This window comes from Trachypithecus francoisi, unplaced genomic scaffold (genome assembly GCF_009764315.1).
Source record: "Trachypithecus francoisi isolate TF-2019V2 unplaced genomic scaffold, Tfra_2.0 Lachesis_group14, whole genome shotgun sequence".
NCBI lineage: Eukaryota > Metazoa > Chordata > Mammalia > Primates > Cercopithecidae > Trachypithecus > Trachypithecus francoisi.
Window position 1 is genome coordinate 20,792,709 of NW_022681459.1, and position 20,461 is coordinate 20,813,169.

At 41.5% G+C, this 20,461-nt stretch overlaps 1 protein-coding gene across 4 annotated transcripts in view; it reads right to left on the reverse strand.

The window, feature by feature from the left end:
* The window catches only part of CRYZL1 (crystallin zeta like 1), a 51,670-nt gene that overhangs the window by 8,672 nt on the left and 22,537 nt on the right, over window positions 1-20,461 (reverse strand). For all 4 annotated transcript variants that reach the window (XM_033232383.1, XM_033232384.1, XM_033232386.1 and 1 more), the window contains exons 5-9: window positions 19,158-19,202; window positions 16,266-16,334; window positions 5,691-5,824; window positions 4,510-4,621; window positions 827-925 (exon numbers count right to left, since the gene is read on the reverse strand). In XM_033232383.1, the coding sequence (XP_033088274.1) occupies window positions 827-925; window positions 4,510-4,621; window positions 5,691-5,824; window positions 16,266-16,334; window positions 19,158-19,202 (459 nt within the window). The remainder of the gene's footprint in view (window positions 1-826; window positions 926-4,509; window positions 4,622-5,690; window positions 5,825-16,265; window positions 16,335-19,157; window positions 19,203-20,461) is intronic.

Here is a 20,461-nt window from a genome sequence, read left to right on the forward strand (position 1 = left end):
TCCAATAGAAGGCAGCCACACACAGCAGATGGGACTGAAAAGGCATCGCAATGATGCTGTGTTATCTGGGAACCACCGAGGAGGCCATGTTTCTAGATTTCTTTATTTATTTATTTTTTTTGAGACGGAGTCTCGCTCTGTTGCCCAGGCTGGAGTGCGGTGGCTGGATCTCAGCTCACTGCAAGCTCCGCCTCCCGGGTTCACGCCATTCTCCTGCCTCAGCCTCCCGAGTAGCTGGGACTACAGGCGCCCGCCACCTCACCCGGCTAGATCTCCTGACCTCGTGATCCACCTGTCTCGGCCTCCCAAAGTGCTGGGATTACAGGCTTGAGCCACCGCGCCCGGCCGTTTCTAGATTTCTTGTAGCGATATGTCATTTGTTACTCTAATGTCTACACCAAGCTTGTCCAACCCGCAGCCTGCCCAGGATGGCTTTAAATGCGGCCCACACAAATTCGTAACTTTCTGAAAACATTGTAAGAGATTTTTGAGATTTTATTTATTTATTTATTTTTAGCTCATCAGATATCATTAGTGTTAATATATTTTATGTGTGGCCTAAGACAATTCTTCTTCCAACGTGGCCAGGGAAGTAACACCCCTGGTCAACACTGTAAAAGATAAGCATGTTCTCTCTTACATACAGTACTTACAATGAGAATAAAGTGGAAGTTCCAATTTAAATTAAAAAGTCTTTAGTTAAAAACAAAACCCAAAACTCAACATCCAGTTTAATAAGTGCATTAATAATTATGCCCTAAATTTTTTTCTTAAATTCATCAAACCAAAAAAACTACACAGGCTACTAATTTCATAAGGTACCTACCTCCAGCATCTAGGACAATATCTACTCCCAGGCCACCTGTTTCTTCCAAACAGCTTTCAGCAACATGAACTTTCCCATTAGATACATCAATCACTCGGGCTGTAAAGGACAGGAAATCAGGCAATTGTACTGTTCTGTATGTGATCAACACAAACAAATCAGGGAAAAAGAAAAAGAAAAGCAAATAAATATCTATTCTCTGAAATGAGTTAAGCAATTCAAACAATTACTGAATTTAAAGGGAGAAAGTCAATTTAAATTATACTTTTTCTCATCTAACCCAATATGGGATATAGCAGTCTAAACAAAGAGACCTATATATTTAATAAAATTAAAATGCGAACATTTTGAGGAGAAGGTGATCCAAAGCTGGTCTGTTGACACAGAGCACTATTTTCTACAGCTATAGGATATGTTGCCAGAATTAGGAATCTGAAAACACAGAGGTACATATATAAGAAGACATGAACTGGAAGATTAAGTCAGTTTCTTTTTTTTTTTTTTTTGAGACGGAGTCTCGCTCTTCCACCCAGGCTGGAGTGCAGTGGCCGGATCTCAGCTCACTGCAAGTTCCGCCTCCCGGGTTCACGCCATTCTCCTGCCTCAGCCTCCTGAGTAGCTGGGACTACAGGCGCCCGCCTCGTCGCCCGGCTAGTTTTTTGTATTTTTAAGTAGAGACAGGGTTTCACCGTATTAGCCAGGATGGTCTCGATCTCCTGACCTTGTGATCCGCCCGTCTCGGCCTCCCAAAGTGCTGGGATTACAGGCTTGAGCCACCGCGCCCGGCCTCTTTTTTTTTTTTTTTTCCCAGACAGGGTCTCACTCCATTGCCTAGGATAGAGTGCAGTGGTGTGATCACAGCCCACTGCAGCCTTCAACTCCTGGGTTCAAGCAATCCTCCTGCCCTAGCCTCCCAAGTAGCTAGGACTACAGGTACATGCCACCATGCCTGGCTAATTTTTAAAAAATTTTTTGTAGGGACAGGGTCTTGCTATGTTGCCTAAGCTATTTTTGAACTCTTGGCCTCATGTGATCCTCCTGCCTTGGACTCCTAAATCCCTGGGATTATAGGTGTGAGCCACCACCCCCAGCTAGATTAAGTACTTTCTCAAGTATGTTCATATTTAATAGTCTTTAGAGCTAAAAAGCATCAAAATATACAGATGATGCTCATCTTTACGATGGGCTACATCCCAATATACCCACTGTAAGTCAAAAACACACTGAATATCCAATAAACCCATAGTAACATTTTAAAAATCCTAAATCAAAACACTGTCAGCTGGGAACAGTCTGTATTTGTATAATAAGGTAATTATCTACTAGAGGCTGTTTCACCCTTTCTCAGTCATAGAAATCCCCCTCTCTTCCTCACTTACTCTCCCAAATGAAGAAAAATCTTAAAGCTAAGGAAAAGAAACATGATTTTTAGGAGAGTCAGTACAAATTAAATAGATTTTAATTGGCTGCATTAAAGGATATTAGTAGTATCATATTAAGAGAATATAAATTATTGACAGAATTAAAAATAATTCTCAGAATTTTGAACTGGCAAATAACAACATGTTTGTATTTCCTTTCTGTATCTTTTAACACCTTCTAGTTGAAGAGAATTCCTCTTAGAGCTGCCCAGATTAGTGGTGTAGTCCAACAGAGTAATCTAGGATTTGGAGGGAAGGAGGAAGAGGACAAAAGGGAAAGGGGACAAAGTTATCTAGGAAAGGCAAATGGCAAATTAACAAATAAGAAATTTTCCCTTTATTCATGTTCTTTTTATTCACACCATTCATGCTTTTTTTTTTTTTTGAGATGGAGTCTCGCTGTGTCACCCAGGCTAGAGTGCAGTGGCGTGATCTCGGCTCACTGCAAGCTCCGCCTCCTAGGTTTATGCCATTCTCCTTCCTCAGCCTCCCAAGTAGCTGGGACTACAGGTGCCCGCCACCACACTGGTTCATTTTTTTTTTATTTTTAGTAGAGACGGGTTTCACCATGTTAGCCAGGATGGTCTCGATCTCCTGACCTCGTGATCTCCCCGCCTTGGCCTCCCAAAGTGCTGGGATTACAGATGTAAGCCACTGTGCCCAGCCCATTCATGCTTTTTGTTTTTTGAGGTGGACTCTCACTCTGTTGCCCAGACTGGAGTGCAATGACATGATCTCGACTCACTGCACTCTCCACGTCCCAGGTTCTAGCAATTCTCCTGCCTCAGCCTCCTGAGTAGCTGGGATTATAGGCACCTGCTACCACGCCCAGCTAATTTTTGTATTTTTAATAGAGATGGGGTTTCATCATGTTGGCCAGGCTGGTCTTGAACTCCTGACCTCAAGTGATCCACCTGCCTCAGCTCCCAAAGTGCTGGGATTACAGGTGTGAGCCACTGTGCCCAGCCCATTCATGCTTTTTGTTTTTTGAGGTGGACTCTCACTCTGTTGCCCAGACTGGAGTGCAATGACATGATCTCGACTCACTGCACTCTCCACGTCCCAGGTTCTAGCAATTCTCCTGCCTCAGCCTCCTGAGTAGCTGGGATTATAGGCACCTGCTACCACGCCCAGCTAATTTTTGTATTTTTAATAGAGATGGGGTTTCATCATGTTGGCCAGGCTGGTCTTGAACTCCTGACCTCAAGTGATCCACCTGCCTCAGCTCCCAAAGTGCTGGGATTACAGGTGTGAGCCACCACGCCCAGCCTGTGCTCTCTTTCTCCGTTCTATTTTCAAATCTCTTCTTTTTCCTTTTCCTTTCTTCAGCCCCTGTATTGCCTTCCTTCTATTTCTTGGTTATCTCTGTCACAAGCATAATGTAACAATGGAAATTAATGTCAGGCCTGGGTTCAAATCTCATTCCAGTCCTTTACTAGGTGTATACCCTTGGAGAAGCTAGTTCTCTGAGGCTTGTCTCTAGTTCTTCTGCACCCAGCCTGCATCAGGTGTTTCTAAACTGCATCAAAGTTCACCTAATTCAAAGTTGAGTAAATTGTTGAAAACAATGGGGCAAAGAGGAAAAAACACTGAAAAATGTAAGTTTACAAAAAACATAAGTAATTAAAATTAAAACTATCACTTAAGTAAATTGGGGCTGGATATGGTGGCTCATGCCTATAATTCCAGCACTTTGGGAGGCCAAGGTGGGTGCATTGCTTGAGCTCCGAAGTTTGATACCAGCCTAGGCAACATGGCTAAACCTATCTCTACAAAAAATACAAAAAATTAGCCGGGCGTGATGGCATATGCCTATAGTCCCAGCTACTCAGGTGGCTGAGGTGGGAGGATCACCTGACCCTGGGGAGGTCCATACTACAGTGAGGCATGATTGTGCCACTGTACTCCAGCTGGGTGACAGAGTGAGACCCTGTCTCAAAAAACAAAAAAAAAGTAAATTGGGAGATAGCACATACACTGCATTTTGAAACTGACTTTCGGTTGGGATTTTATAAATTCTTTTTTTTTTTTTTTTTTTTTTTTAGATTATATATAGATGAGGTCTTCTATGTTGCTCAGGCTGGTCTCAAACTTCTGGGCTCAAGTGATCCTCCCACCCTGGCCTCCCAAGGTGCTGGGGTTACAGTCATGGGCCACTGCACCTGGCCAAGGATTTTGTACTTGGTTTTACAAGTACATTTTTAAAGGTGATTTTCCTCCAAAATTTCTTGTTTTAAAGTCTGTGCTCACAATATTACCCACCTATGGGAGGTCTGAATCTTTCAAGGCACTGCTTATCTTCAAGGCTGCATGCTGTTGAAATCACTTTGGCTCCTCTATGATGTGCTAACTGAATAGCTATTGTACCAAATGCCTGTGTGGAAAAAAAATATACAGTGGGTGTATGGTTATAGGGCAGAGGCTATATCGAATTGATTTCTTTATATTATTTAATGAAGTGTAATTCTTTAGTGTTACTTTAGTATATTTTAAAATGTTGTCTAATAGGAATAGAGCAAAGTTATGGGCAATAGGGGAATTTTAATAGGGGAAATATTTGATTGACTTTCTTCTTTACAAGGGGTGGTGGAAAGGCTGCACGCCACAAGCTGTCACTCAGTCTGACCACAGCACATAATTTCAAGGATGGAGGGTCATATTCAGACACATGGCTTTGCAAAGAGAAAACTGGGCCTTGTCAGTGTGATGGTCTAGGCTAATTATATACTATATATGGGAATCCAGCTACCTCTCTTTGAAGATCAAAACACTTCAAAAGCTCCATCCTGTTCAGACCCATAGGGTAAGTTCGGGGAAACACTACTATCCTGATGCTGGACATCAGGCTGAAGCCAATGCTGAAGACAGCTCTGCCTTTTCTTCAAAGAAAAGCAGGAAGAAAGCGTTTCATCACAAGACGTTAGAAAATAGAACTGTAAGTTAATTTCAAGTTTTTCTTGACATTTTTAGATGACAGTATTTTACGTATTGTTTCAGTGTCTTGTACTATGTTTTGGTATATGTAATATGTTTAAATTAGGACGTGCTGATCTTTTGTGTGATCCATCTATATATAAAATGCCAATACTTGATCAACATAAGTGTGAGGGTGGGAAATAGGCTACAAAGCTGGTAGGGAGTTCTGGACTATGACTTCAAAGGCTCATGCGGTATCTTAGGTTTTGTCTAACAGGAATGGATAAAAATGGCTTGTCTGCTTTTTAATGTACCAGCAGATTCAAAGTCATAAACTAATCACACTAAATCTAACTTTGATCTTCTATTGATAAAAGCTGCTTATTATAACAAAATAGGACACTGGAAAAAAAGTCAATCAATAACCTATGGGCAAAGAATTATATTAGCAAACGGATGGCTCATTGCTAAATTTCCTAAGTTTACTATATGCTGCTCTGTTTCTTAACAAAACCATTAGCACCTACACTTGCTCCATCCATTATCAGCACTGATTTTCCAGGAGAGAGATGAGAAAGATAATGCAGAGCTGTATAGGCACGCACTCCATCCCGAATGCTTCCTGCTGCTTCCGTCCATGTGACCTTTTCTGGTTTATGAACTATCATAAAGAACAGGAAGAAACAATCTGTTAGCAAGTCCCATGAGTTCTACCTCCTGGATCTATTTCTCTCCATCTCTACCACTACCATGGCCCTGGTCCAAGCCCCTACTCCCATTCTCTCTCACCTACATTACTTTCCATTATTGCCCATGAATAATTCTCCACATAGGAGTCAGTGTGTGTGTATTTTTAAAACTTTTTATATTGTGAAATAAAACATGCAGAAAAAGTATGTAAAATATAAAATACAGTTGGATGAATAAATATAAAGGAAATATGCAAAGTTAACTACCATCCTGGTGGCGAAAGACCATAGCCATCACCCCAGCAGCCTCTTCTCTCCTCACCAGAGGTCACCACCATTCTCATACAATTTCTTATTTGTATCACTCAATTATGCATTTCTTTTTTTTTTTTTTGAGGTGGAGTCTCACTCTGTCGCCCGGGCTGGAGTGCAGTGGTGGGATCTCAGCTCACTGCAAGCTCCGCCTCCCGGGTTCATGCCATTCTCCTGCCTCAGCCTCCCGAGTAGCTGGGACTACAGGTGCCCGCCACCTCGCCCGGCTAGCTTTTTTGTATTTTTTAGTAGAGACGGGGTTTCAGTGTTAGCCAGGATGGTCTCGATCTCCTGACCTCGTGATCCGCCCGTCTCGGCCTCCCAAAGCGCTGGGATTACAGGCTTGAGCTACCGCGCCCGGCCTCAAGTATGCATTTCTAAACAATACAATTTCGTGGCCGGGCATGGTGGCTCACGCCTGTAATCCCAGCACTTTGGGAGGCCAAGGCCGAGGATCACGAGGTCAGGAGATCGAGACCATCCTGGCTGACACGGTGAAACCCTGTCTCTACTAAAAATACAAAAAATTAGCCGGGCGTGGTGGCAGGCACCTGTGGTCCCAGGTACTTGGGAGGCTGAGGCAGCAGAATGGCATGAACCCGGGAGGTGGAAGTTGCAGTGAGCTAAGATCATGCCACTGCACTCCAGCCTGGGCAATGTTAGACTCCTTCTCAAAAACAAAAAACAATTTCGTATTGCCAAGGCTTTAAACTTTATCTGAATGGAATTATACCGTATGCATTCTTTTCTACCTCGCTTTTTATGCTCTACATTACGTTTTTAAAGCATCCTTTATGTGGATGAGGCTGTTAGATCACTTTCACTCTTGTTGTTTTATAGCATTCCAATATATTGAAAACACCTTCATTTGCTTATCCATTGTTTAGCTGATGAACATTTGTATTGTCTCCAGTTTTTGTCAGTTACAAACAATGCTGCTAAGTGTGTTCGTATATGAAAGATAGTGTTACACTGTGCATGGTTTTTCCTAGGATATTTAAATCGGAGTGGAAATCCCAGGTCCCAGGGTATATTACCTGTTCCTTAACTACACCTTTCCAAAGTGATTGCGTCAATTTACTTTCCCACAGTACTGTCCTGTTGCTGTGAATGTCCTTGTCAACTTGTGGAATGATCACATTTATACATTTTTACCAATTACGTAGGTAGGTAATAGTTTCTTACTATGATTTTAATTTGCTTTCCCTGACTACTAAAAAAGGTTGAGCATTTTTCCATGTTTATTGCCCATCTGGAATTCCTTCTGTGAATTCCTTTTTCAAGTGTTTACCAATGTTTCTATTGTTTTGTCTTTTTCTTATTTAGAGCTTTATAGGAATTCTTTATATATTCTAGATAAGTCGTTTATGTGCTGTAAATATTATTTTCAACTTTGTGTCTTCTGTTTTCAATCTCTTTAGCAGTATCTTTAAAAAATAGAAGCACCAGAATAGTATTTTAAAAAGATAAATTACATCTTAACAATTCTCTGCTTAAAATTTATCATTGGCTTTCCACTCCACTTGGAACCAAATGCAACTCCTAATATAGTTTAAAAAGCTCCGCATGATCTGACCGTTAAACTATTCCTTAACATGTTTCGCTATTTTTGTTTTGTGTTTATGCTGTACACTGATGTGATTTTTCCACAGTACAAGGAATTCTTTTTTTTTTTTTTTGACACGGAGTCTCACTCTGTCGCCAGGCTGGAGTGCAGTGGTGCGATCTTGGCTCACTGCAACCTCCCCCTCCTGGGTTCAAGCAATTCTCCTGCCTCAGCCTCCCAAGTAGCTGGGATTACAGGTGTGCGCCACCATGCCTGGCTAATTTTTGTATTTTTTTAGTAAAGACGGGGTTTCACCATGTTGGCCAGGCTGGTCTCAAACTCCTGACCTCAGGTGATCTGTCTACCTTGGCCTCCCAAAGTGCTGGGATTACAGGCGTGAGCCACCGCGCCTGGCCAAGAAATTCTTTCTCGTTTTACCTAAGATCAACTTTATAACACTTTCACAGTCTTTACCAGCTCTTTCAAATGTTTCCTCTAAAAGCAATGATTCCCGTGGACTAGGCAGAGTAGTCAGCACTGCATTTAGCAACTAGTGCCATCTAGTGGGGGAAGTGGAGCATTCAAACATGCATGTTGAAATGCTCAGACAAGAGCCGAGAATTAAAACAGTAAAAACATATTAAGCACCAGGTGATAGCACACACAGTACTTTATTCCTTAGGTAGCTCTTTAAGACAGCTATTCTCCCAATTTTACAGATTATAAAATAGGGTTCAGGGTAATTGATTAATTTGTCTAATGCCACATAGCTCATAAGGTGAATATATGACTTTAAAGCACATCTATTTCAACAGTGCAGGCTCAGTCAACATATAATTTACTTACTGGGAACATCTTCTATCAAAAGGATTGGAGCTATCATATTTTTATTAAAAACTCAATCATGTTATCCTTAAAGAAATACTAACTGTGGCCAGGTGCGATGGCTCACACCTCTACTCCCAGCACTTTGGGAGGCCAAAGCTGGTGGATCACCTGAGGTTAGGAGTTTGAGACCAGCCTGGCCAACATGGTGAAACCCCGTCTCTACTAAAAATACAAAAATTAGCCAGGCGTGGTGGCAGGCGCCTGTAATTCCAGCTACTTGGGAGGCTGAGGCAGGAGAATCGCTTGAACCCTGAAGGTGGAGGTTGCAGTGAGCCAAGATTGTGTCACTGCACTCCAGACTAGGTGACAGGGCAAGACTTTGTCTCGGGAAAAAAAAAAAAATTACTACCTGCAATAAAATTATATTTAAAATTTCAATAGTTCTAAAATTGCAAGGTTAGATGTGGGTTAATATCAACACACTTGCTTTTGTGTTGGGGGTCCACAAGTGTTTATTATGTTATAAAAACTAAACAAATAAGGCCAGGTGCAGTGGCTCACACCTGTACTCCCAGCACTTTGGGAAGACAAGGCAGGCAGAGCACCTGAGGTTGGGAGTTTGAGACAAGCCTGACCAACATGGAGAAACTCCGTCTCTACTAACAATAAAAAAATTAGCCAGGTATGGTGGTGCATGCCTATAATCCCAGCTACTTGGGAGGCTAAGGCAGGAGAATCGCTTGAACCTGGGAGGCAGAGGTTGCAGTAAGCCGAGATCACGCCATTGCACTCCAGCCTGGGCAACAAGAACGCAACTCTGTCTCAAAAAACCAAAAACCAAAAACCAAAACAAAAAAATTAAACAAATGAGAGCCATATTTCAGCATCCAAGAATTATAATTTGATTTCTTTCTAGTTTAGGTCCAAAGGAATAAAAACAACAATGCTGAAAATACGTGCAAAATTTTGAATGAAAAATAAAATTAGTTTTAGGCTTGACAGAATTGCTTAAGAACTGAAAAGTACAAAAGAGTTGGAAGAATTACTCTACTCTTTATTATCATGTTTGAGAAACAGGACTAACATCACGTTTTGGGGGAATGTTTGAAACATAGCTCTTTGGTTTGGTAAAGAACAGAGTTACTTGAGTTGAAAGTGACTGAGCACTGAGCACTCATTAAACAATCATGAAGGCCAGGCACAGTGGCTCATATCTGTAATGCCAGCACTTTGGGAGGCCAAGGCGGGAAGATCACCTGAGCTCAGGAGTTAGAGACCAGCCTGGGCAACATGGCGCGACCAGTTTCTACATAAAAAAGTTAGCCAGGCATGGTGGTGCATGCCTATTGTCCCAGCTACTTGGGAGGCTGAGGTAGGAGGATCGCTTGAGCCCAGGAGTATGAGGCTGCAGCAAACTGTGATCATTCCACTGCACTGCAGCCTGGGCTAGAGAGGGAGACCCTGTCTCAAAAATAAACAAACAAAAAACAAAACACCAAAGACAAATTAAAAAAAACAAACAAATTATACACAAAAAAATCACCAGGCAAGTAATAGAAACTAAAATAGAGTTGCGGTGAACTGAAAATTTCCCCCTACAAACTTGCTGGGAAACTGAAATTATTCCCTTTTATAAAAGGTTGGAGCTACAACAGAGATTAGAGGTTATTTAGCTGAGTGTCCTCATTTATAGATGCAGTCAGCGTGCCTAGGATCTAGCCTAAAGGTCACACTGTTAGTCATCATTCTTTTTTTTTTTTACACTGTAAATTGACAAATTATAATTGTATAAATTGATGGGGCACAAAGTGATGCTATGATTTATGAATACAATGTGGAATAATTAAATCAAGCAAGTTAACATAGCCATCATCTCAAATACTTAACATATTTTATGATGAAGACATTTGAAATTTACTCTCAGCAATTTTGAAATGTACAATACTCTATTATTTAATTATACTCACCATGCTGTGCAAAGAACTGAAAATAAAAACATACCCCTTGGCCAGGCGCAGTGGCTCACGCCTGTAATCCCAGCAGTTTGGGAGGTCGAGGTGGGTGGATCACCTGAGGTCAGGAGTTCGAGTCTGGCCTGGCCAACATGGAGAAACCCCGGCTTTACTAAAAATACAAAAAATTAGCTGGGCAGCTACTCAGGAGGCTGCGGCAGGAGAACTGGTTGAACCTGGGAGGCGGAGGGTGCAGTGAGCCGAGATGGCGCCACTGCACTCCAGCCTGGGCAATAAGAGCAGAACTCTGTCTCAAAAATAAATAAATAAATAAATAAATAAACAAACAAACAAACAAAAACATATCTGCCCTGTTTAGCTGAGATTTTATACGCTTTGTCGACCAACACTCCATTCTCCCCAGCCCGCAGCCTCTGTAGCCACCATTCTACTCTCTGCCTCTATGAGTTTGTTTTAGATTCCACACAGAAGTGAGAACATGCTGTATCTGTCTTTCTGTGCCTGGCTTATTTCACTCAGCATAGTGCTCTCCATTTCCATCCATGTTGTCACAAATGACACAATTTCCTGCTTTTTAAAGGCTCAACGGTATTCCATTGTATATATCTGTCCCACGTTATTCATTCATCTGTTGATGGACACTCAGGTTGAGTCCATAACTTGGCTGTTGTGAATATTGCTGCAATGAACATGGGAGTGCAGACATCTGATTTCAAAGTTTCCGGGGAAAATACCCAGAAGGAGGATTGCTGAATCATATGGTAATTCTACGTTTTGATTTTTGAGGAAATGCATACACTTTCCATAATGACTATACTAATTTACATTCCCACCAACAGCGTACAAAGTTTTCCTTTCTCTACATTCTTGCCAATACTTACCTTTTGTCTTTTTGATAGCAGCTATTCTGACAGGTATGAGATGGTATTTCTTTGTGATTTTAATTTGCATTTCCCTAATGATTACTGATGTCGAGTATTTTTTCACATATCTTCTTTTGAGAAACGTTTATTCAGGTCCTTTTACCCTTTTCTACTTGTTTTTTTTTTTTTCCTGCTATTGTCTGAGCTCCTTATAAATCACTATATTAACCCCTTATCAGATGTACGGCTTATCAACATTTTCTCCCAGTCTGTAGGCTGTCTCTGCACACTGCTGTTTCCTTTGCTGTGTAAGAGGTCCTTCTTAAAGTATTACTTGTTTTCTGAGACAGGCTGGAGTGCAGTGGCGCAAATATAGCTAACAGTAGCTTTAACCTCCTAGGTTCAAGCAATTCTTCCTTCTCAGCCTCCCAAGCAGCTGGGGCTACAGGCACATACCACCACATCTAGTATTTTTTTTTTGGATTTCTTATAGAGACAGGGTTTCACCATGTTGTCCAGGCTAGTCTCAGAATCCCGAGCTCAAGCGATTGGCTCTGCCTTGGCCTCCCAAAGTGCTGGGATTATAGGTGTGAGCTACTGTGCTTGGCCTAGTTTTTTTCTTTTTTTAAAAAACAAACTTTTTGTTGAGATGATCTTGCTATGTTGCCCATTCTTAAAGTATTTCTTTCTTTCTTTCTTTCTTTTTTTTTTTTTCAAAATTTTATTTGCTGGTAGAGACAAGCAAGTTGCCAAGGCTGGTCTTGAACTCCTAGGCTCAAGCAATCCTCCTACCTCAACCTCCCAAAATGTTGGGATTACAGGCGTAAGCCATCACACCCAGCCTTAAAGTATTTATTTTATCTTATTTTTTTGAGACAGAGTCTCGCTCTGTCGCCCAGGCTGGAGTACAGTGGCGCAATTTTGGCTCACCTCTGTCTCCTGGGTTCAAGCGAGTCTCGTGCCTCATCCTTTCGAGTAGCTCGGATTACAGGTGCACGCCATCACACCCGGCTAATTTTTTATATTTTTAGTAGAGACGGGATTTTGTCATGTTGGCCAGGCTGGTCTCAAACTCCTGACCTCAGGGGTTCCACCCGCCTTGGCCTCCAAAAGTGCTGGGATTACAGGTATGAGCCACCGTGCCTGTCCTACTTCTTTTAAAGAAATATTTTGTTGTGTTTTCTTCCTCAAGGAATATCTGCAATTGTTTTCTCTATATACTTTAGTGGACTTCTGGACTTTAATCCATTCTCCTGATTTATAAATAACTTAGAAGAAAAAGGTCATTTGTGTGGTTTGCCTGTCTTAGCTTAAACTTCATAGCTAGAAAATGGATGCTCTAATTTGCTTTTCACCTTCTGGTCCACGTCATAATTTCTAGTGTTCATCAGTGCCTAAAGGAATGGGCCTTGTTTGGTTGTTGTTGGTTTTTTTTCTTTTTTTTTGAGACAGAGTCTCACTCTGTCGCTGAGGCTGGAGTGCAGTGGCACTGTGTTGGCTCACTGCATCCGCCATCTCCTGAGTTCAAGCAATTCTCCTGCCTCAGCCTCCCGAGTAGCTGGGATTACAGGCACCTACCACCACGCCCGGCTAGTTTTTATATCTTAGTAGAGATGGGATTTCACCATGTTGGCCAGGCTGGTCTCAAACTCCTGACCTCAGGTGATCCACCCACCTCAGCCTCCCAAAGTGCTGGGATTACAGGCATGAGCCACCGCGCCCAGCCAATTGTTGTTGTTGTTAGTAATTTATCTTCTATAGCAATTTAGTTTTGGTTACTTAATGAAAAGACTCCATATTCACAACGTTCTCAAAAGAACAGGGCAATAAGGCCAACCATCCAAGGAAACTCTGGGGCCAAAAACAGGATAGTTTCCTGTAAAGGAGCCAGTGGCAGTCCTCAATGTTCAAACTGCACAATTTCAAAATAGCTATGGATTAGAGACTTTCACTGCATGGTATTTGAAAAAGATCTTTATTTTTCAAAAGAAGACATATACTTGGCTCCTTATCTAGGTTTAATGTACATTCCAGTAAGTACAGGCCTCAGATCTCTGAAAAAGTGTCTTTTGGAAATTAATTTTTAATAAAATAATACAGTATTATTGGAAATTTTAGATATAATGAAGGACATTAATTTAAATAAAAATTACTTTAAATTTATAATTTTAGAAATGAAATGTCCAAGATTTGTTAGCCTAGCTTGAGTTACTGTATGGACCCAACTGAGTAAGATTACTATTTTTTTTTTTGTTATTATACTTTAAGTTCTAGGGTACATGTGCACAACATGCAGGTTTGTTACATATGTATACATGTGCCATGTTGGTGTGCTGCACCCATTAACTAGTCATTTACATTAGGTATATCTCCTAATGCTATCCCCCCACCCCCACAATAGGATCTGGTGTGTGATGTTCCCCTTCCTGTGTCCAAGTGATCTCATTGTTCAATTCCTACCTATGAGTGAGAACATGTGGTATTTGGTTTTCTGTTCTTGCAATAGTTTGCTGAGAATGATGGCTTCCAGCTGCATCCATGTCCCTACAAAGGACAAGAACTCATCCTTTTTTATGGCTGCATAGTATTCCATGGTGTATATGTGCCACATTTTCTTAATTCAGTCTGTCACCGATGGACATTTGGGTTGATTCCAAGTCTTTGCTATTGTGAATAGTGCCGCAATAAACATACGTGTGCATGTATCTTTTGGAAGACACAAATCCAAATTGGCCTCTGTCCCCAAAAGGTCTGATTAGAGATTACATTATTTAAGACAAGAACCTAGGAAAAGGTTTAATTCAATAGTTCAAGAACATAAAAGAATGTATTTGCACCTATGGATATGGTATGAAGAACATAATGAATCCCAGCATAAGAAATATATGCTGGCCGTACTACTGCAGTCCTGGTGTGTCCACTGACCACATCTTCCTCCCCTGCTCACACAGGTAACTTCCACCTAACTTTCCATCCTCTACCTTTTCTCTACATCCTTAAATAACATATGCTTAATTTTGTACATTTTTGAACTGTATATAAATAAATGGTATGGGGACTGTTTGTATTCTTCTGCAACTTGCTTTTTTCACTCAATATTGTTTGTGAGAATCATTCACTTTGAAATGTTTAGCTCTTACTCATTTTCACTGCTATATAGAAATTCATTCTATGAATATCTTCAACTATCCATTTGCTTGGTGATGGACATTTAGGCTGTTTCCAGTTTCTTTCACTATTACAAATAACGCTGCTATGAACTCTTATACAGTGTGTCTCCTAGTGCACATCAAATTTCCATAGGCTACGTAACTATGAGTGGAATTACCAGATCTGATGTATATACATCATTACCTTAATTAGATAATGCTAAATTATTTTCTAACATATTTGTACCAACTTACATTCCAGTGCATGAAAGGTTCCATCATTCCACATCCTTCCCACCCTTTGGATGGTCAGATTTTTTCTTTTTTTTTTTTTTTTGAGATGGAGTCTTTGTCACCCAGGCTGAGTGCAGTGGTACCATCTCGGCTCCTTGTAGCCTCCACCTCCTGGGTTCAAGTGATTCTCCTGTCTCAGCCTCCTGAGTAGCTGGGATTACAGGCATGCGCCAATAGCCCAGCTAAGGTTTTTTGTATTTTTAGAAGGGATGGGGTTTCACCATGTTGGCTAGGATGGTCTCAAACTCCTGACCTCAAATGATCTGCTCGCCTCGGCCTCCCAAAGTACTGGGAGTACAGGAGTGAGCCACTGCGCCTGGCTGATGGTCAGACTTTTTAACTTTTGTCAGTCTAGTGGATGCATAATGTTATCTCGAAGTGGTTTTAATTGCTTTCCTGATTACTTAGGAGATGAAGCAACTGTTTAATATGGTTTCATTAAGTGTATATGTGTGTGTGTGTGTATGTGTGTATTTTTTTTTTTTTTTTTTTTTTTTTTTTTGAGATGGAGTCTCGCTCTGTCGCCCGGGCTGGAGTGCAGTGGCCGGATCTCAGCTCACTGCAAGCTCCGCCTTCCGGGTTTACGCCATTCTCCTGCCTCAGCCTCCCGAGTAGCTGGGACTATAGGCGCCCGCCACGTCGCCCGGCTAGTTTTTTTGTATTTTTTAGTAGAGACGGGGTTTCACAGTGTTAGCCAGGATGGTCTCGATCTCCTGACCTCGTGATCCGCCCGTCTCGGCCTCCCAAAGTGCTGGGATTACAGGCTTGAGCCACCGCGCCCGGCCTGTGTGTATTTTAAATATCCAAAAAGTAAATAACCATAAGAAAAATTAAAAATGAACATTTCAGTCAAACTCAACACTAATCAAAAGATATTTGCAAGAGAAACCAAAGATGAGTGTTCTTTTTTTTTCTCTTTTTTGAGACAGTGTCTTGCTCTGTCACCCAGGCTGTAGTGCAGTGGTGCAATCTCGGCTCCACCTCCAAAGTTCAAGCGATTCTCATGCCTCAGCCTCCTGAGTAGCTGGAATTACAGGCGTGTGCCCCAGGCCCAGCTAATTTTTTTGTCTTTTCAGTAGAGACAGGGTTTCGCTATGTTGGCCTGGCTGGTCTCAAACTCCTGGCCTCAGGTGATCCGCCCACCTTGGCCTCCCAAAGTGCTGGGATTACAGGTGTGAGCCACCACACCCAGCCTGAGATGAGTGGTCTCGATTCTTTCCTGTCTCAAACTCTACATGTACTGTCTATAAATTTTGTACATTTTTTGTTTCAATCAATAACCAAGAGTAAAAAAAAAAAAATTTTAAATTCTGATTAGGGATATAATTTAACAGCCAAGAGAGAAATCACTTTTCAAAGATCTTACCATGAGCAGTGTTAATGTTATTAAACCATATGTCAACGAAGTAAGACTTATGTGAGCTCCAAAGTACTGGACTGCTACATACCCAAGTAATGCTCATGTACTCTAACAACTTCACAAAGTCCAGGGTCTTCAGAGTCCAGGGGCAAAATTCCTAAAAATCAAAATAAGATATTTAAGGGATATAAGTAAAAAATTCGTTCCTAATGAGAGGCCAGTAAGTATTATTACAAATTTTATTTAGTGGAATTTTGAGGAAGGTTCCAGTAATTACTAGTGTGGACAAGAAAAAATTCAGAAATAGGGAAGTGCTCTGTGCCACTCCTCCTATCTCTTTCTTCTTTCCCCTCTGAGTGATAGTAAGATGATGGCTGATGTTATAGAACGAAGTCAGAGTCTTGGGAGCATCTGGACTCCTTGCTAAATTTCTCCCTGATGGGCCGGGCGTGGTGGCTCACACCTGTAATCCCAGCACTTTGGGAGGCCAAGGCAGGTGAATCATGAGGTCAGGAGTTCGAGACTAGCCTAGCCAACATGGAGAAACCCTGTCTCTACTAAAAATATAAAAAATTAGCTGGGCATAATGGCGGGTACCTGTAATCCTGACTACTCGGGAGGCTGAGGCAGAAGAATTGCTTGAACCTGGGAGGTGGAGGTTGCAGTGAGCAGAGATTGCGCCACTGCATTCCAGCCTGGGTGACAGTGCGAGACTCCATCTCAAAAAAAAAAAAAATTGTCCCTGATGGGTTGGGCAAGGTGGTTCACACTTGTAATCCCAACACTTTGGGAGGCCAAGGCAGGATGATCGCTTGAGGCCAGGAGTTCAAAGCCAGCCTGGTCAACATAGTGAGACCTAATCTCTACAAAAGAAAAATTTAAAAATTAGTTGGGTGTCATGGTGTGCACCTGTGGTTCTAGCTATTAAGGAGGCTGAGGCAGGAGGACTGCTTGACTCCAGGAGTTCAAGGCTGCAATGAGCCATGATTATACCACTGCACTCCAGCCTGGGATAAGAGCAAGACTGTGTCTCAAATTAATAAACAAACAAAATTATCCTTGATGCATGGCTACCTTCCTATAGTTTGGTTCCATAACATATCTCAGTATTTTTCTTCTTTTTTTTTTTTTTTTCTGAGACAGAGTCTTGCTCTGTTGCCTAGGCTGGAGTGCAACGGTGTGATCTCAGCTCACTGCAACCTCCGCCTCCTGGGTTCAAGCAATTCTCCTGCCTCAGCCTCCCCAGTAGCTGGGATTACAGGCATGTACCACCATGCCCGGCTAATCTTTGTATTATAAGTAGAGATGCAGTTTCACCATGTTGGCCAGGCTGGTCTTGAACTCCTAATCCTGTAATCTATCCACCTCAGGCTCTCAAAGTGTTGGGATCACACGCATGAGCCACCACACCCAGCCAGAGTATGTTTCTAATAAAATCCCATTTTTCTTCTAAGCTAGTCTGATTTTATTTTTGGTTTCTTACAAAAAGAATCTTGAATAATACAGAGTGCCACTGATTTCCTGAGCAGAATAAAAAGATAAGAAAGAAAGAATCAATTCTCCAGGATAATGCCTGAGTCAAAGGCAATACCATAAAATACTGATGAAAACCTTCTTACAAATCTATCCTTTAAGAACTGCAAGCATGCTATAAGGCTAAATATTTTTTCTTTCTTTCTTTTCTTTCTCTCTTTTTTTTTTTTTGGACAAGGTCTCGCTCTGTCACCAGGCTGCAGTACAGTGGCGTGATCATGGCTCAATGCATCCTCAAACTTCCAGGCTCAGGCGATCTCCCACCTCAGCCTCCTGAGTAGCTGGGACTACAGGTGTGTACCACCACACCTAGCTAATTTTTGTATTTTTTTTGTAGAGTCGAGCTTTTGCAATGTTGCCTAGGCTGGTCTTGAACTACTGAGCTCAAGTGATCTCCCCGTCTTGGCCTCACAAAGTGCTAGGATTACAGGTGTGAGCCACTGCATAATATATATTATATGGCCCTATATAATACATATTATATAAATGTTTTCTAACTTTATGTCTTCCACAGAGAAATGGAAATTTCAAAGACTACTATAAAAGTCATACCCTATATTTGTGTGACTGTCTAGGATGCAGGTTGCAACTATAAAAGTCATAGTCTATGTTTGTGTGACTGTCTAGCATACAGGTTGCCAAATTTCAAAAATACTATGGATTTTAAAAAAAACAATAAATTAAATGTTTCAAGTCAATTTTTAGTTTTACAATATTTGTAAGAGAAAAGCTCTGTATGATTTCAGTTGAAACAGTGCACGGAGCTTCTTTATGGCCCAGTCAGTCAGCAGCCTTCAAGAACGTGACTTGTGACTTTCCTTTTCCCTAAAGACTTCAGTCTGGCCATAGACTAAGCATCTGCCAGAAAATCTAGGCTACACCAAGTACTACAGAAACTATGACTATCTTTTTATCTGTAACATTGTTCTACAGCTAAATATTAAAAAGTTTTAAATGTTCTGCTATTGCAATCAAGGTCCCAATTTTTATCATCAATAGAAATTTGACAGTAAATTTCAAAAACCAGGAAAGTCTTTCTTTTTCTTTTTTTGAGATGGAGTTTCATTCTTGTTGCCCAGGCTGGAGTGTAATGGTGCGATCTCGGCTCACCACAACCTCTGCCTCCCGGGTTCAAGCAATTTTCCTGCCTCAGTCTTCTGAGTAGCTGGGATTACAGACATGTGCCACCATGCCTGGCTAATTTTGTATTTTTAGTAGAGACGGGGTTTTTCCATGTTGGTCAGGTTGGTCTCGAACTCCCGACCTCAGGTGATCCGCCCGCCTTGGCCTCCCAAAGTGCTGGGATTACAGACGTGAGCCACCACACCTGGCCTGGAAAGTATTTCTATATGAAGCAAGGTCACAGTGAACATTAATAGTTATATAGAAAAAACAGAGATGACAGTAAAATAGATGACTTGAAATAAGACTATGAACTATAACTTACCGACTACTTCATCATCTGGTTGAAAGAATGATACCTTGCTTCCAACTAAAGAGTGAAGAAAATTAATAGTTAATATTACAAGTTTATTAAATGTAATTCTTAACTATTAAAATACATTTTTAAAATCTGTGGATTTGTAAAAAGATTGATTTTATTTTACTTAGAAAAAAGGCCAAAAATTTCAGTAACATTTTGATGGTTTATAAGGACTACAGGATATACAACACTTCAAATCTGGATTCTCTAGATATTTGGACCATGCGATTGTTGAGACCAGGAGAAGTACGTCTCTCTTTGCCTATTTAGCTGACTTTTTTTTTTGAGACGGAGTTCTGCTTTTGTCACTGAGGCTGGAATGCAGTGGTGTGATCTCGGCTCACTGCAACCGCTGCCTCCCAGGTTCAAGTGATTCTTGTGCCCCAGCCTCCCGAATAGCTGGGACTACTGGCGTGCACCATCATGCCTGGCTAATTTTGTATTTTTAGTAGAGACAGGGTTTCACCATCTTGGCCAGGCTGGTCTTGAACTCCTGACCTCACGTGATCCACCTGCCTTGGCCTCCCAAAGTGCTGGGATTACAGGTGTAAGCCACCGTGCCTGGACTCTATTTAGCTGACTTTAAGGAAGAAGGAGTAAAGGAAAATAATCTATAGCTTCTATGATAATTATATTGTTTTCTACTCCTTCTGTGGCTAGCCCAATCTGTCTTTATTTTTGTTGCAGAATCTCATACAACAGGGAATTCTGAGAATGTAGCAGGACAAGCCGCAGACAAAACCCCTCAGACACCAAGTTAAAGAAGGAAGGGCTTTATTCGGCTGGGAGCTTTGGCAAGACTCATGTCTCTAAAAACCAAGCTCCCCAAGTAAGCAATTCCTGCCCCTTTTAAGGGCTTACAACTCTAAGGAGGTCTGCGTGAGAGAGTCGTGATCGATTGAGCAAGCAGGGTGTCCGGGACTGGGGGCTGCATGCACCGGTAATCAGAATGGAACAGAACAGGACAGGGATTTTCACAACGCATTTCCATACAATGTCTGGAATCTATAGATAACATAACCGGTTAGGTCAGGGGTGGATCTTTAACCAGGCCCAGGGTGTGGCACTGGGCTGTCTGCCTGTGGATTTCACTTCTGCCTTTTAGTTTTTACTTCTTTCTTTGGAGGCAGAAATTGGGCATAAGACAACACGAAGGGTGGTCTCCTCCCTTAAGAAGAGTGACATTAAAATGATTTTGATTTGGGAAATAAATTCAGGTTGATACCAAGAAGTTTTCTGGAACTTTATGGAAATGATAGTTACATTTT